The 17,804-nt window shown below is 36.0% G+C and overlaps 2 protein-coding genes across 2 annotated transcripts in view; both read left to right on the top strand.

Annotated features, from left to right (window-relative positions):
* The window catches only part of LOC107747626 (dmX-like protein 2), a 16,755-nt gene extending 7,607 nt beyond the window's left edge, over window positions 1-9,148 (top strand). The window contains exons 2-4 of the mRNA XM_016562223.1: window positions 6,941-7,066; window positions 8,714-8,785; window positions 9,125-9,148. Of these exons, the coding sequence (XP_016417709.1) occupies window positions 6,941-7,066; window positions 8,714-8,785; window positions 9,125-9,148 (222 nt within the window). The remainder of the gene's footprint in view (window positions 1-6,940; window positions 7,067-8,713; window positions 8,786-9,124) is intronic.
* Window positions 9,149-9,388: 240 nt separating this feature from the next.
* Window positions 9,389-17,804, top strand: part of LOC107747624 (dmX-like protein 2) — a 60,488-nt gene continuing 52,072 nt past the window's right edge. The window contains exons 1-5 of the mRNA XM_016562222.1: window positions 9,389-9,532; window positions 11,348-11,414; window positions 12,699-12,871; window positions 14,558-14,735; window positions 16,825-16,999. Of these exons, the coding sequence (XP_016417708.1) occupies window positions 12,756-12,871; window positions 14,558-14,735; window positions 16,825-16,999 (469 nt within the window). The 5' untranslated portion in view covers window positions 9,389-9,532; window positions 11,348-11,414; window positions 12,699-12,755. The remainder of the gene's footprint in view (window positions 9,533-11,347; window positions 11,415-12,698; window positions 12,872-14,557; window positions 14,736-16,824; window positions 17,000-17,804) is intronic.

Here is a 17,804-nt window from a genome sequence, read left to right as displayed (position 1 = left end):
AAGCGTTGGTATCGATCCCTCTTTCAGAAGCAAACTTTGCACAACTCCAGCGCTGAACTGACACTCGTTTGTGAGACAGTCCGGCGTAAAATGATTAGCACAAACATATAGGGCTTTTCCGTTTTTTTTCCCAGGACATTTCCTTCGAAAATGAAATTTAACCACCGTGTCCTTAGTGGTCTATGGAGACTCCTATGTTCATTGGTGCATCCCAAAACACAACACTTTGTAATGCCTCTTTGGTGCTGACATTGTATCTCCAGCAGCTACAGCAAGAAAACAGTAATGGCAGTCTGCTGCTACTCACTCAGGGCAGAGATCGTCACAAATGGGCTGGACTTTCCCTAGTATGATGTGTATATAGGGAGAAATCTGGAACCGCTCGTTTGGAGAGACTGTTTATGATTTATTGGGATTATAAAAAAACGAGTGGTTGGATTTTTACCGTTATAGGCTGGTTGTTTTCACACACTGTGGCCACACAACTGTGTCCAACCGCCTTATAAAAGTGATTTTTGCATAATAGGTCACTTTTAAAGGAACTTACCAGAATATATTCAATGTAATGTTAATGTACGGCATCTATGGCCTGCTTTTGATTTACTTCAGATAAAGTTGCAACTAATTTAGATTTGTGTCTCAGTTCTATATAAGCAAATGAGAAATGTTTTTACACTAATACACATGCAATGGAAGGCATGTACTGTATATCAGATGAAGGTTTCAGCTGTCACACTGTATTGAAAGTGTATTATCACATTAGCATGAGACTGGTTTGATTGAAAAAAATAAAATAAAAACACTAACCAAATCTGTCTGTACAAAATGATGTAATTCAATTTTACTTGCAGTAAAGCAAAAAAGTAAGCCTGGTTAGTTTGGCTTGTTGATACCAGGAAGGCACATGAAGTTGTAGGTAACACCATAAAGCATCTAGAGCAAATTGTACCAACATTTAATTTTGTTTGTAGTGCATAACCAGAAAGCAGTCCCATCACAAAAGGAGTTAGTGCTAGTTTATCTGCTCTTGTTTGTAGACTGATGAGCTATCTGAGCTCAGTATATGGTGTAGTAAAGCTGATACTTTACAAATGAAGGTCATTTAGTATTTAAACAGTGCTGGTAATGTTTGTTAGTAGCTGCTTAACGGACTGTGGAACAGCCCTTTATGAGCTTAAACTGTTTGGTGGGACTAGTCTTGATCTCTGAAGGGTATTACAATCACTGCACACATGTCGGATCACAAATGCTGACAGGCACGCAGAGCCAAATCGGGCAGGATGAGTCGAGTTGTCTTCTCCCAGAGGATCATGTTCTCTGAGATTGATGAATGATGTCTTGCTCTGGTCGTGTTCAGTCTCACAGTGCAGAGGGACATGAATGATAGTTTACTGCACTCAACACACACACACACATTGTCTGGAATGATACAGGTACACATATTTGTTACATGTTTTGGTTCTGATATCTTTTTGTTTTACAAGTGTTTTCTCGATTTCTGAGTTCGATTCACTTAGATTCAGTTCAGTTTAGCCTAATTGAGTTAATTCAGATTATTTGAGTTCAGCCTAGCTGATTCAAATTTAGTTGAAGTTGGATAGAATAGAGTTGCATTGTTAAGTTAATAGTTAAGTTTAGCTGAATATTCGAGTGAGTTTGAATTGAGTTCACAGGGCTCGCAAAATTTCAAAATCCCTGTTGGCCCTTTGGCAGGTACTCCTTAGATTTTGGTAGCACAAGATGAATTTAACTAGCCCCCCCCCTACATTTTTGGTAGCCCGACTGGAAGACACAATAGCCCTGGGATGTCGGGCTAGCGATTTTGCGAACCCTGGTTCAGCTGGGTTGGATTTTATTATTTTTTTTTTATTCTATTTGAGTTTAGTTTAATTGAGATTAGGTGACCCAGTTGAATTTATTTCAGTTGAGTTTTTTGTTACTAGATTTGATTGAGTCAATGAGGTAATAGGGTATAATTTTGTTTTTCCAGTTTAATTGTTCAGTTAGTGTTGTGCGATTAATCAAAATTGATCAGAATTGATATATTGATTAAACAAACAAACAAACAAAAAAAAACTTTGAGCAACTTTCCATATTGAGCCTATGTCCTAAAGTACATCTAGATGATCAGGTACGTGCCACTAAAAAGGCAAGTGTGTGTTTGATAAAAGTGTTATCAAACATGTGAAGACGTGAAGTCCGGTGACATTTTTTTATGTATGTTCAATAAAAGTAAGCAATTAGTTCTCAAGACTGCTTCGCCTGTGTCGTTCACATGGTGTCTACTGACTAAGAGAGAGAAGCGAAAAACACGGACGGAATTGTGGGCTTCCAGTCATAAAAATGGAATTTACTGTGTGGAATAACTAATCATTGACATTTCAAAGTTTTTGAAGTCAAAAATTCAAATATCTAGAACTGTACATTGAACCAAATTCAAATTGCGATATGGAATAATGTCTTTGACTGCTACTTAAATTTGAAGTCTGCATGTTTTGTCGCAAAGTGTATGAGCTGCACAGTTATGTCTACTACACATACTCAGGCATGCAAGCATTTTGATTTATACAGTATGCAAGTAGGGTTGGGTATCGTTTGTGTTTTTTTCGATACCGGTGCCAAATCGATACTTTTAAAATGGTTCCGGTGACTAAACGGTGCCTGAACCGATACTTATTAAAAAATAAATTAATAGCGGCATGCGCAGTTTACTTTCACTTTCAAATAGTGGCAATTCGGAGTAAAGCAATTGTTCCTTTTTAGTTCGTTAGAATTTTCCCTCTTTTCCTCGCTTTCCTTTGCTTTTAAATAGCTTAAAAGCGCCATGCGCATTTTACTTTCACTTTAGAAATAGCGGCAGTTAGGCGTCAATTGCTTGAATGCAACAAAAAAAAACAACGTCAAACTCGCTTTAGCGTATATATAAAACATATAACTTTTATTAACAAAACAAATAAAAATACACCATGCTATAGGGCAGGCTATGCCTAATATAAAATAACAAATAACTTACATAAAGTTTAATCTCCTCACTGGAGAAATGAAATCTGATCTGTGATGCAACTGTCGTTCAACTGCATTGAGCAGCCGCGTTCAGTTTTTAATTGTAGTGTGTTCTTTTACTTAACTAAATGATTTTTATTACTATAAAGAAATCTAAACGACGGTGGGGGTCGGTGACGCGGTGGGCAAGTGACGTAACCTGTGTTGCGGCTTAACACCGGTATCACCATCAGCACCGCCTATCGCGGCAAGCCTAGTGACCAGTATACGTAGCAAGGTTTTTTTTGTTCGTTTTTGTTTGCTTATTTTGTTTTTATAATAAATAAAAAGAATAGGGAATGCTAGTGTTAGAGGGTCATTTTTAAATAAAAATAAAACAATTCAATAGAACAGAAAAAGAACAGATAATGCTAGTGTTAGAAGGTCATTATTTATAATAAATAAAAAGAAAATAAGTGGAAAGAATAGAGAATGCTAGTGTTAGAGGCTCTTTTTTTCTTTATAAATAAAACAAGTAGTTAGAATAGAAATAGAATAGAGAGTGCAAATGTTAGAGGGTCAAGTTTTTTAATTAAAAAAAAACAAGCAGATAAAATTAGAAGTAGCATTAGAATAGAGAGTGCTAGAGTTAGAGGGTCAAATGAAGATGAAAGAGATGTGTTTTCAGCCTTTTCTTGAAAATATTAAGGACTCAGCTGCTTGGATTGAGTTGGGCAGGTCATTCCACCAGGAGGGAACAGTTAATGTAGAAGTCCATGAAAGTTTTATCATAGAGCTTGGAAAAAGTATTCTCGTAGCTTCGTAAAATTACGGTTGAACCCCTGATGTCACATGGATTATTTTACCGATCTCCTTGCTACGTTTCTGGACCTTGATCGTGGTAATTACATTGCTTTCTATGGGAGGGTCAGAGAGCTCTCCGAATTCATCAAAAATATCTTAATTTGTGTTCCGAAGATGAACGGAGGTCTTACGGGTTTAGAATGACATGAGGTCATTAATGACAGAATTTTCATTTTTGGGTGAACTAACCCTTTAAATTAAAAACTAGCTTACTTTGAGTCTACTTGTAAACAAACAAATGTTTATTCATTATTGAGTTCTAACAAACATGTGGAATGCATTTCATTCCCTATTTATGGTATGAAATGAATATCGTGGTAAATATCAATATCGACTGGTGAATGAATGAACTGATTAGATTATTTTTAAAAAAACAATACAAAATAACTGTAAACCACAAACAGCCATAACAACAATATTGGTTAAGATAACCAACTGGTTAATAGCGGAATCTAATTGGAATTATGCATTCATATGGCGTTATAATTTGTCTGTCTTCTGTATGCACACCTCATAGTAATATGTGTGTTTGCCCAGTCGAGTCTATAATGGGAATGAGCGTCATTTTGAGCTTATTTGCGTCCAGTGCCTCTGTGCTGTCTTCCCATTAATAAGTCATAGAGAGGATGAGAACACACACACTGCTCAGAACAACAGGTGCAGTATTTGCCTCTTCAGTCTGGACTGATTAATGGCTTGTGGCAACCTGTGTTTGTGTGTGTTCATGATGTACCAGTATATAGAATACAGAATAAGGCATTGTTCAAAATTGGATACGTATGTACTGTATGTAATGTATATATCTACATACTGCATAGTATATATTGTATAGTGAACATTGTTTTGTAAAAAAAAAAAAAGGAATCGCACACAGTAGTAATAAATATTTCAATAAGTAGTATGGTACATGAGTGAGTACATGCAGTTATATAATCTAAAAAGTTATTTTGCGGTTTAAACCGATTAAAAAGTAAACACATTGCTGTGTCCCAATTTGCATACTATCCATACTAAACAATATTTAAAAATATGATTAGTGTGTCCCAAATTGGTTTAAGTTGAAATGGGTATCCCAAAGGTACCTGGGTGGTTTACTATTTCTAGTGAAAATTCAAAGTGCATATCCATGCACACTCTAATGGCTAATATTGGCCACAGCCTATTGCGTGTTGGACGTGGATTCGTTTCGAACTACAAACACGAATAAGAAGTGTTAAAAAAAACTACAAACATGGAGGATATACAAGACCGACTGTTCAGTAGAGACGTTTTGACAAAGGGGTTTGCGTGATTAATAATTATTATTTAACATGCTGAAAACATTTTTTATTTAATCTTATCCGCATTATATTTCATCTGCAGCAATATTGTGAACTTGTATGAAGATGCGTTTCGTCATTAACTTTTTAAATACATCATGTAAACACGTCAGGTGAGTTATTGGCATGAAAAACTCACTAGTGGCAGATCAACATGCCTCTTAATTTCTCTCCAATACGTTGGGAAAAATAAATGATACAAAATGCAAAGGATGTTAACTTTGACAAGATGATTGGTATAGGGCAGTTTAAATTGTGATGGGAATGGGATGCTTGTAACTAAGCAACAGAGCACAATTAAAGACACAGTTATGAAGAAGTAATATATCCCAGATGTTGCCTACTTTTCTGCTACACACTCAAAAGTAGGCTATATAGTTTTAAAGGAATAGTATAAGCAGACGAATTGGGATGCAGAAGTTGTCACATTAGACATATAATGTTGAGTGCATTGCCTTGTGGGTCACACTAATCAGGGTAGTGTGTTCTGTTGTGCACTGTACATTTGGACATTTGTAGCAGATAATCCAGATATTTTATGTATAAAACAATTTCTACATTTCTGCAATAACATTGAGTAGTGTTGTGCTAATCCAAACATGACCAAAAATGCTGAACTGAGCATGTGCAGTAGATCAGTGCTAGGAGGAAATGTAACCCAGAAAAAAAAGAAAAAAAAAGGATGCATCAGTAAGCATATTTAGCTCATCAAATGGGCACATCTGTTTAGAGTCCAACACTGTGTGTGTAGATGTTTACTTCCCCACCCTATGTAGAGCATTACAATCTTGTTGCTGTTGCTTAACTCTGTAATTTTGTATTTTTACCACAACAATGAATTGTCACAACACATTGTGTTTAGATGGTATAATTACAGTATCAATGTAAATGTTATGTAAGTGTGTGAATATGACCCTTCTGAATCGTTACTCTTTCTCAGTTGTCTTATGACACACATTACTACATTGCCAAAGCAGTTTCACTTGAACCGCAGCCAAAATAAAAACAACAAAACTCGAAAGTGAACATTAAAAGGGGCATATTAATAACAAGTAAACTACAAAATAAGGAAGAGAAAATTCAGTTCCCCATTTTTTTTTAATGATTCCCAGTCGGGCATTCAGAAGTTTAGGGTTGTGTGGTTTTTTGGGGGGGATTTTTTTATTTGAAAAAAGTATTTTATGGTCACCAAGGCTGTATTAATTTGATCAAAAATACAGTAAATTAGTAATAATTTTTTATTCTATTTTAATATTTTTTAAATGTAATTTATTCATGTTTTCTGAAGAAAGAAAGAAACATTCATTTTCAGACAGTTTAATATTTTTGTTGAATCTGTCACACTTTTTTTTCTTTAGGATTCTTTGATGAATAGAAAAAAATGTGTGTGTGTGTGAAATTATCCATAAACTCATAAATGTAATACATCCTTACTGAATAAAATTATGAGTTAAAAAAACAGATCTCGGTTGAAAAATATTTCTGTCTCCCTTTGTTTATGAAAGATAATCAGTACTGTTCATGCAAAAGTCTACATACAATTATATACTCATTTATAGTCATATGTCAGTCTTAAATTGTTGGTACAGTCTTACAGTAATTTACAGAATAAATAAAGTGTACATTTATGTAAATCATATTCAGTATGATTTTAAATTGTGTTCACAATTTAATTGCATGCATGTAGAAGCATAATCTGAATAATTGACCAATGTTAAACTTCTTGTTGAAGAAGTTTAACTGAGAGTTTAATTGAGTGATTTCTGTTTCTTTAGGCCTATGGCTCAGGCTGTGATATCGTGATCCTTGCAAGTGATTTTGAGTGTGTTCAAATTATTCCTGGAGCTCAGAATGGAAACATCCAGGTGGGCTGTGTGGAGTGCTCTCAGCAGCTCGGCCGGGTAAGACTATACTACACTTCTTACATTTACATTAATGCTTAGCGCAGACTAGACTTGTGCCGGTATTCGGTAATGCGATATATCACGGTAATGAATATGCACGGTATTGTTATAGGTCTTATTGTAAAGTGATACCTATTGGTCTTTATAGTTCTTTTGCACTTTAATCTGTGTAAAACTTTTAACTTTATACATTTTTCTGTATTGCTTTATTGCATTTAAATGTTCAGTTATTTTTGTTATAAGAAAAATGTTATTAAACCTGTTATACTGTATTATGACAGCACTTTTTTAAACTAAATTTCAATATCGTGATAATACCGAATACAGTGATAAAAGCATTAGCAATTAATCGCAACATGAAAATTTGATACCGGCATATCCCTAGCGCAGACCTTTAATACAAAGCACTGAACAAATGAGAAATACTATAACAAAAACAATCCATCCTAGTGAAACCGCAACATGAGCTGAGTCAACCACGCCTACCTAAAATGGGTCGTTCTAACACGCCCAATATGGTAAGGGGCGTAACATTTCTGTCACATGCTTGAGGTATTCGGCCAATCACAACGCATTGGATAGCTGGCCAATCACAGCACACCTCGCTTTTTCTGACCGATGAGCTTTGTAAAAATCGACACGTTTCAGAAAGGCGGGGCATAGAGGAGAAACAATAATGTACAGCATGTGGAAAATAATGTTTTTTTAACCTTAAACCGCATAAACACATTTCATTACACCAAATACACAAAATAATGTTATTTTTAGCAACATCATATGACCCCTTTAAATATCTAGTTTACATATTCCTGAAAATATTGCAAAATATTGCAGAGTATTCTTGAAAAATTCAATTCAAATTTCAATTATGAAACAAAGCAATATTACGTAAGGTCAAAACATAATGTTGTACAGTACCAAACACTTTAACTGAGTACGCATTACAAGTGATGATGACTAGAGTAGACATTACTAAACCAAAATATCAGCTTTTGATTCAGCCAAATTGAAATTATTAGCTGGCCAATTAACAGAAGTGCTCCGCTTATTTCAAAATATGGCAACAAACATGTAATTCGGTGATGAACATTTTGATTTTGAGTAAATGTTGTATTAATGTAATTTAAGTTTTGCAGTCTTGTAGTATATAGTCAGATAGTATGCCCATTGCTATCATTTAGATGCTGCATCATTAGCTTCACCAAATGGAGTTGCACTTTGGCCATCTGTTCTAGATGGACAAAAAGAAAGTCCTGCCCAGGCTGGTTGGAGTGCTTCATCTAAAAGAGCAGTGTTTGGACAGCACCACACGTTTTGGGGTAGTCAACTTGCAAATTGTTTTTAAGCCTGGGATGGAAGAGAGAAATGTAGCAAAACATATAAAATATATGTCTGTTGCAGCCACATTCCAGACACAGGCATCAGTCACTGATGAGTAGACATTATGTGCTTGTGGATCTGATAAGCCACAACTCACTCCTGACAGTACGAACATGGATGGATGAAGAGATATATCCAGTTATCTTCACTGATTGTGTTTTTGACATGATTTTGTGTTCACAGTTTCTCCTTTCTAATGGTGGAACTGCTCTTTTATGATTATGTTCATTATAAATAATTTGTAAATAATGATTTATTTTGTAGATTGCTGCCTCTTATGGAAATACCGTTTGTATTTTTGAACCGATTGCTTCCAACCCAAACAAACGTCACAAGGTGAGTTTTGCACTGGAGGACAGTGGATCTTCGATCAGAGAGACAATGATAATAAAGATTACTATGGACATTTTGACATCTTTAGTAATTTACCCAAATATATATATATATATATATATATATATATATATGCTTTCTATATTTTCCTGAGAACACTTAACTAAATATGAATAGTCATGTTTTACCAAAAACTCTTTATTAATTATTCTTAAGAATTATTCATCATTGATGTAATTTAATTATTTAGTGTAAAATGGGCCTTATGATTAAATAATACACTCAGAAGATATTTCTCTGACTTGAGTGCAAACTCTGAATTATTTATGTTTGGATAAGCAGAATAAAATGAGAGATTTCGGTTAAGATTTGAAGTGGTTAATGGTGCAGGCATTGTTTTTTTTAGATTGGTTACTACATAATAACACAGTGGCTAACCGTAATAATAATCCCCAAACTTCCATTTGTTAATTGAAAATTCTGATAACTTCCATATTATAAAATGATGGAAATATTATTAATAATAATGGTAGTAATAATATAAAACTAGATCGTGCAGCCAAATTTTTGTTTTGAATTAATTACATCTGATTGTCATGTAGGCAATCGTATCTTGGCAGCGACTGAGCGTTTGCAGCTGTGGGCTCCTCCGATCAGTGACACGCTGATAGAGGAAGAGGACAGTCAGCTGAATGATGACAGAGCTCATGAGCTCATACTCAACGACTGGAAATGTGTCTGGCAGTGCAAGTGAGTGCAGCTTAAGATCTTAACCACACTTTTGTCTGCGTACTAAATCTTTAATTTCGCTTGTCTGATTTGCTGAACGTTACAGCACATTTGATGAATTAAAGGGTTAGTTCACCCAAAAATTAAAATTAATGTTTTACTCACCCCAGACCCATCCTAGGTGTATATGACTTTCTTCTTTCAGACGAATCCAGTCGGAGTTATATTAAAAATTGTCCTGGCTATTCCAAGCTCTATCATTGCAGTCAGCGGGTGTTGCAGTGCTTCAGTCCAAAAGAAGTGAAATAAAAAAAGCGCCCATCCATAAAAAAAAGTGTCTCACATGGCTCCGGGGGGTGAACAAAGGCCTCCTGTAGCGAATCGATGCGTTTTTGTAAAACAAATATCCATATTCAAAACGTAATAATCACTTTAATCTAGCTTCCGCCGACAGTTCAGAGCTGATGACGTATGAGGTCAGCGTTGCGCATGTTTTCCAAAGAATTACACTCTTATGTGTGGCGGTACTTTACCTGAGGGAAATATAGGGGCGCTTTTGGAGCGGCAGAAATGGCGGTTTCCCCGGTAATGGCTGTAATCAAAGCAGCGCTCCGCTCATAAACACTACTTTATCGGGCATTATGGGAAAGATTAAATGAAAATGACATTGAAACTTTTCTAAAGACAGTTCCTTTCAAAGATACATTAATATAAAAACATAATTAATTATTATTTTGCTACTCTGCACGCCTCCCCTGGCATGCTCTCGTGCTCCTCACTTTGAAAACTCCTGAAGTAGACAGACTCTGCTTGCATTCACGTGATTTGTCCAGATGAGAGGTAATTCACGTAGTGCTCTCTCCTGGGTAGTGTGATTTATATAGTGCCATTACTAATCACCCAGACCCTGATGCTTTTACTCTGAGTACTGTGAGAAGTGCCAGTATGCACAAAAAAGCGTTTAAGATTAAAATACAGAAGTGCCGGTACTATGTACCGGTCAGTACCGGCCCACTTTGAGGACTGGCCATGCCCCAAAGACTTACTGTAGATTGATCTGGAAAAAGATTGACTGATCTGAGTGGACTGCTCTAATTCATGCTGCCTGGGAGGCTCAGTGTTTTCACATGTACGGGGGATAAACCCACGAATGGCATATTTACCGTACGCATGAAAAATAAACTCTGTCAAGAGAATGTATTCTGACATAAAAATTCTACCATTAAAGGGGTCATATGATGTGATTTGTATTTTTCCTTTTCTTTAGTGTGTTATGTAGTTAATTGTGCATGTATAAGATCTGCAGAGTTACAAAGCTCAAAGTCTCCCACAAAAGGATTTATTCTATCTAAAAAAGAAGGCTGATCCAGACCGGGCTAAAACGCCTCTTTCAAACACGCCCCCACATCTCTACGTCACTATGTGGAAATATTTGCGTAGTTGCCGCTAGGGTTGGGCTGATAAAGGATGCCATCGTCCATCGCCGATGGCTGACAGACATCACGATGTTGAGCCGGCAATAAGGTTAGAGAGAGGGTAGAAAATGGTCAGGTAACATCAAATTCTGAAATTTGCTGCCTAGACAGCTTGACTGAAATTATACAAATTATTAATAATTAATTGAAATAATTTTTTTAAAAGAGTAGTAAAATTAGAATTTATTTTTAACATGAAAATTTTATGCAGGTGTAATGTGGGTCTTCAAAACATTCACCATTTTTAAAATATACTTCACTATGTGCACAGAAGTTTTTACCTGTTTGTGTGTGTGTGTGTGTGTGTGTGTGTAAATTACTCTGCTTATGTCTTATTTTTTGTTGTTTTTTTTTTTGTCAGAACTGCTGCTGCTGTTCACATCACTCAGTGGTCTCCAGATGGAGAATACTTCGCCACTGCTGGAAAGGTACCGCACACAACTTTTTATATCATGGTGGACATCAGTTGTTCTTAAATGATGCTAATTATAAGTACTACACACAAGACCTATCCCTTACAGCAACCTTTATCATTGTGATTTGTAAAATAAGACATTGTTTGGTTCCTATATGAACATAGATGCCAAACTGTATTTGGGAATCTAATGGATATGAGTAGCATGGTAAGCTATGGCTTCAAAGTAGTTAAATCCTATCCTTTTAAACTAGTAGTTAGCTACTGTACAGTCTATTAGCTAAGCTAACTATGTTTAAGCTATTTATTTTTTACAACAGTAAAAAACAGTATTTGAACAGATATATTGACATACAACTAATAAAACTATAAAAAAAAAAACAATGCTGAAACAAAGATTCAACTAAATATTTCAGTAAAGGATAAAAAAGGACTGTTGTGGATCTTTTTAAACAAGTTTACTGAACCTGCCCAAAAGAACTGATCTACTACAATAAACTGGACTGAAATTCTCTGAGGAAAGGAGTGTGACATGCTATACTCATAGGAAAAAATAAGCCACACCATTTTAAAACAGCTTCTGTGACGCTTCTGGAAAATGTTAGTGTAAGTTAGTAGCATGGCTACTTAAAGGTGCGTTCACATTAGCAAGATTTTGTGGGCAAAAAAGGTCCATTGTCCATTATGAAGCACAGCTCACAGAGAAATCACATTCAAACCAAGCAGATTTCTGTTGGTTAGCACATCAAATCTGCGTGACCAGCTTGAACCTGTTGCAAAATCTGCATGAGAAAATAGCTTGCGCTCATGCTAAATTTCCAATTGTGTGGATTCCTACTGAAATACAACAGCGATCAAGCCTTTCAAAGTAAGTTCCATTGACCATGAATGCAGATCTAGTGGACCGTTTTTTTCAAGCCCTTAAATCAGTGGCATATGCACTGTTGTGTGTGTGGACACAAAAATCTAGCTGTGCATGTACATCTGTGTATTGTGCTGACGTTGAAAATTACATCACACAAACTGGCCAAGAGCCAGAGTGGCACACGAACAAGGGAAGTATACTTTTGGCATTATAACTAGTTATTCAGTGGTCCTAATGTAGGTTTGGTCCCCCCAAAATATTATACTTTGGAGTCCAAATATATTGATCGGTGCAAATGTGGTTATTTTGCTAATGTAATTTCATTTTGTCTCATTTTCATACTCTGAACAAGAAAAGTGATTTGCATGTCAGCAAGTGTGAAAATGTGAAATTACAGTGGCAAAACCATTTCTCTCCCTCTATCTCTCTCAGGATGACTGCCTGCTGAAGGTGTGGTATCCCTCCACAGGATGGAAGTCTGCAGTGGTGATGCCAGACGTGACTGATAAAAAGATCTCAGCGGTTCATTTCTCATTTGTGTATCTGGCACATCCGCGTATGGTGACAGGCTTCTCCTGGAGGAAGACCAGTAAATATATGCCCAAGTATGTCAGACACATCCACAGACTCTTTCACTCATACTAGGGTGGGTGGTATGACAGAATGTACCATGCAGTAGTAGCAATATGTCAAATAGTAGGTACACCGCTAAACCATTTGTACCATTTGGTAGATTTGGTATATGCATGGGGCTTGAATTTAACAGATTTGCAGTCACAGCTGTGCATGAATGAATAAATTATTTTATTTTTCATTTATAAAAAAAAAATTTTGTCAAATAGTAGGTACACCGCTAAACCATTTGTACCATTTGGTAGATTTGGTATATGCATGGGGCTTGAATTTAACAGATTTGCAGTCACAGCTGTGCATGAATGAATAAATTATTTTATTTTTCATTTATAAAAAAAAAAAATTGTTTTTTTTTACATCCATCAAAAATTAAAAGAACATTTTTTTGTCTTTATTTTCCAATTAAACTATCCAATTATCCAAAACTAGATTATCCAGTGCCAGAATTGACAGAAATTGTTTTTTAAAAATATAAAAATTTTTCCATTGAACCTCCAATCAAAATTACTGTATTTTCTTATATATTGTTAGGACTAAAAAGGACTCAAATTATTTACTATTTTGGTAAAAAAAGGTCATGTTTAAAATATTTAATTCATAAAATAATTATGAATTTAATTAATAAAAAATAAAAAAATACAGTGGTTATAGAAAAGAATCAACCCCCTTTAAAATAATCACATTTTGTTGCTTTTCAGCCTGAAATGAAGACGGACACAGTTTTTTTTTTTTTCATCCAGCTGTATTTACTTAATGCAACTTATAACATCCAAGTGAACGATATAACAGCAACATTGCTTTAATTACAGCCTTTATTTTAAAGGGGGGTGATTCTTTTCTATACCAACTATATATATATATATTATACGTTATTATTGCGTTAACGCATTAATTGATTAACGCCGACAATTATTTTATCGCGCAGTTTTTTATTATTATCAAAGTCTGTTGCTCACTGGCTCTGAATACACATACAGACAAATCATGGGTCACAGGAGGGGTGGGATGTTGATCAGTATTGGCTTGGGATCGGTGTCGTCACGCGTCTCAACCAATGAGAGCATTTGGGGTGGGTCTAAGACTGCAGCAGCGCTCACATGAAGCACTCACGACTTCATAAGTGAGAAATAGGAAGTTTCCGATAGCACGTGAAGAAAGCAGAGAAGCGCTCTCGCTCAGCAGTGGAGTGCATCGTTTTGTTAACTTTGTGGTTTATTATTTTGAGTCGTTTGGGACGCGGTAACACACACGGCCCTCTCACAATATATCGCTTTACAGATCTATCACTTTTGCCGCTCGGAAATGTTCACGCAATCATGCTGCACGTATCAGAAGTTCCACACTCCGCAGTACATGCGTACCACGTAAAAATCTTACTGATCCCAAACTTTTGAACTGTAGTGTCAATTGCAATTGAATGTTCTTGCTTCATTTCAAAAGATTTGAGTCGAGACTTCAGTGAGTAAGATATTAGGTAAATGTATATCTTCATCTCATTCCTCCAGCCTCTCAACTACTATTTATTTTGCTGAGGCGCTGTAGATTTAACAGTGCAGGAAACACTGCAGAGATTTTAGTCTTACCGCCCACCCTTAACTCGCACTGTAAATTCCACCCATGTTTGTGTGTATTTCTCATTGTGTGTGTGTATGTCGTAGGGGCTCTGTGTGTAACGTGTTGCTGACGTCCTGCGCGGATGGCATCTGTCGTCTGTGGAGTGAGACCGTCTTGCCTGAGGACAGTCTGTTGGGAGGGCAGATCTCAGAGAACAGCACCAGCTTCAGCTCCTCTCTGCCAAACATCGCTCAGAAAGACAAGATACAACACGCTGTGGAGGTCAGCATGCAGAAACACCAGTCTGAAATCATACCAGCGCAATAGAATTATGTAGCCCGAAATTATTGGTGTCAAGGCATAATGAAGAATAATGTGCTATGTGTGTTAGCTGGGTTACTTTTTAAAATGAACAACTCCCTGCAAATGTAGTCTCTGGCGTATATCTACACACTATGGCAGCAATTTGATCAAATAATCACATTGTTATCTGTGTCTTCCTTAGGTATCAAATCATATCTACTTGGATATCAAGGCTAGAATCACACTTAAATGCAAATAAATGTCTGTGTTATTAAATCATATTTAAATTGTTGTCAAATGGCAAAGTATTGAATGATTTTTGCACCAGGTTTGTCATCTTCAGTAGGATGTGTGAAAACTGCATATTAGCAATCAGTAGCCTACCTTTTGTCTCCATGTAAACCAAAAACTAACAAGCAATACATTTTGTCTCCTAACTAAATCATATTTTGCTGAAAATAGACAAAACGGATAGCAATTTAAAACCATCAAGCTTCAAACAGGGCAAAAAAATATATAAAAAATAGAAGCACCACAAATGTACTACACAAGAAATATATTAGTGGTCGACCGATATATCGGCCTAAATTTGACATTTTTCAAATATCGGCATCGGCCAATAAGTTTTTCTGTTTGGCCGATGTGTTCGAGGCGGGACTTTTATTTTGACGGTGCTGAGAACGGCAGCGCATGAGTGTTGGTTACCGTGTTTACTTCCTTTTTAATTAGATTTTTATTAAATATTTATTTATTTATTTGTAAAAATGCTTTATCTTCTAAAGTATAAGTATGTTTATTTTACACAATTATTTTTAATCCATTTTCAAATTATTTCAAATTTCTTAAATATAAATTAAAATAAATAAAATTATATCGGCTTTATATCTGCCATCGGCCACCTGCTTTCCAAGATATCGGCATCGGCTGTCAAAAAACCCATATCGGTCGACCACTAAAATATATAGAAAAATTTCCTTATTTTCAGTTTGTTCTGACACACAAATATAGACAGATTGCAGAACCTTAATCAACTTGATTGGGAAACTTGATGAAAAACACAAGATGCCTTATTAGAGAGCTTAATGGAGCTTAGTGATTCAGTGATGTTTTCACTGAAAAAGAAAAAAAAATAATTAAAGAAAAGATGGATAAAACTTATGTGTTTCGGCAGTTTTCATTATCAGTACCTCAATTAAAGCAATCATATGGAGTTTTACATGGCAGTGTGCTTTAAAATCAGGGAAAAAAAAGAGCAGGATATTTGGTTATTTTCCTCAGTAAATCTCAGTATGTGTACTCTAATCTACATGTAGAGTATACATATACATATATATATATAAATAATGTGCATGGGCTTCATTTAATATAATTGTGCATCTGTTGATTTCATTTTTGTGTGGATTATTTGGTTTTATTTGAAAAACAGAAGCATGCTAAATGGACTCCGATGTGAATCTCCGGTTTGAACGGCTCTGATAAGTAATAAATAACATGATATGCAGTTAACTTTATTATAAGAAAACAAAAAACATATTATTTGCCCCGTTTGCATCTTCAAGGTGCCTGTTACACATTTTTCCTGTGTTAACGTCAGTATTTAATGGATGTGGAGGGTGGGCACCCACCGGCAGAAACATAAATTGGTATAAATTGATGATAACATTTTCATTTTTAGGTATATTTCTTTAATGTTAGCTGTTAGACTATTCTTAAATCGATTTTAGACAGAATTTTTTTTGAGTTTGTATTGCACAATACACAGACATCTATTTATGTTTAATAAAATCACAGACTATTGTTTTTTTAGTTTAGCAATCATGCATGGGTGTGTCACACCTTAAGTGTAGTTTTATTAATATTGCATCTTGAACACACACACACACTCTCACCATGTGCCATCTGTAGACCCATATGGAATCTGCATTTTCTGCACTGATTTTAGGCGAGAAACTTTAATGACACATGACAAAGTGTGTTTTTGGAGCTGAGAGTACTTCTCTCCATTTCATGGTGGCCTGCTGTACATGAATTGCATTTGCGATGGTAAAAATTGTCTGTCTCCATTCAGTCTATCCACCACCTCAAGCACCTGCACAGGGGCCGCAGAAGATCGTCTGCCCTGGTAGCCCACACCGAGTTGCTGCCCAGCCAGCTGGGGTCCCACGAAACTCACCGCCACATTTCATACCACGCCAACGCCCTCTGCCATTTCCACATCTCTGCCAGCATCAATCCCAACACAGGTGCACACACACACACACTTACTTGTGTTTGTAAACATGGTATACGAGAACACAATCTTATATAATTACATAGAGATTACAGCGTGAGCATGGTTTATGAGGATGCTTCCTTCGTCCTCATAAATGGTTTAACCTGTTAAGCCTGACATAAAATGTGTCTTTGTATTTTATTTTATTTTATTTTTTAAATGGAGCAGTTTAATGAACCTAAAGACAAAATATTAAAGGGGTCATATGACGTTGCTAAAAGGAACATTATTTTGTTTATTTGGTGTAATGCAATGTGTTTAAGGTTCAAAAAACACATTATTTCCCACATACCGTACATTATTGTTGCTCCTCTATGCCCCACCTTTCTGAAATGTGTTGATATTTACAAAGCTCATAGTTCTAAAAAGCATGGTGTGCTCTGATTGGCCAGCTATCTAGTGCGTTGTGACTGGCCGAATTCCTTAAGCGTGTGACGGAAATGTTACGCCACTTGCCAGGTTCAGGAAACTTTCCTCCGTAAAATGCGCTGCACATACTCGAATATTTGGGTTGTACTGTTCTGGAACAGTGTTGTAAATAAACTTAACCACTGATTTCTAGTTGTGTCCTCTTTTGGAAGGCCAAACAAGGTAGTTTTGCTTTCGCAACGAAACACAGCGTCTCCACGACATGGCGGCGGCGGCAACAATACTTCAGCGAGAATAAAAGTTATGCCTTCTTTCTTTGTGTATACATTTGGGCGGGGTCAGGGGCGTAGCCATCATTTCAAAAGTGAGGGGGACAGAAATGTTATATATATATATATTTTTTTTTA

Source organism: Sinocyclocheilus rhinocerous, unplaced genomic scaffold (genome assembly GCF_001515625.1).
Source record: "Sinocyclocheilus rhinocerous isolate Xijiao unplaced genomic scaffold, SAMN03320098_v1.1 scaffold1430, whole genome shotgun sequence".
NCBI classification, from domain to species: Eukaryota; Metazoa; Chordata; class Actinopteri; order Cypriniformes; family Cyprinidae; genus Sinocyclocheilus; species Sinocyclocheilus rhinocerous.
Note: the sequence above shows the minus strand (reverse complement) of the source record. Positions and strands in the feature narration are given on the sequence as shown.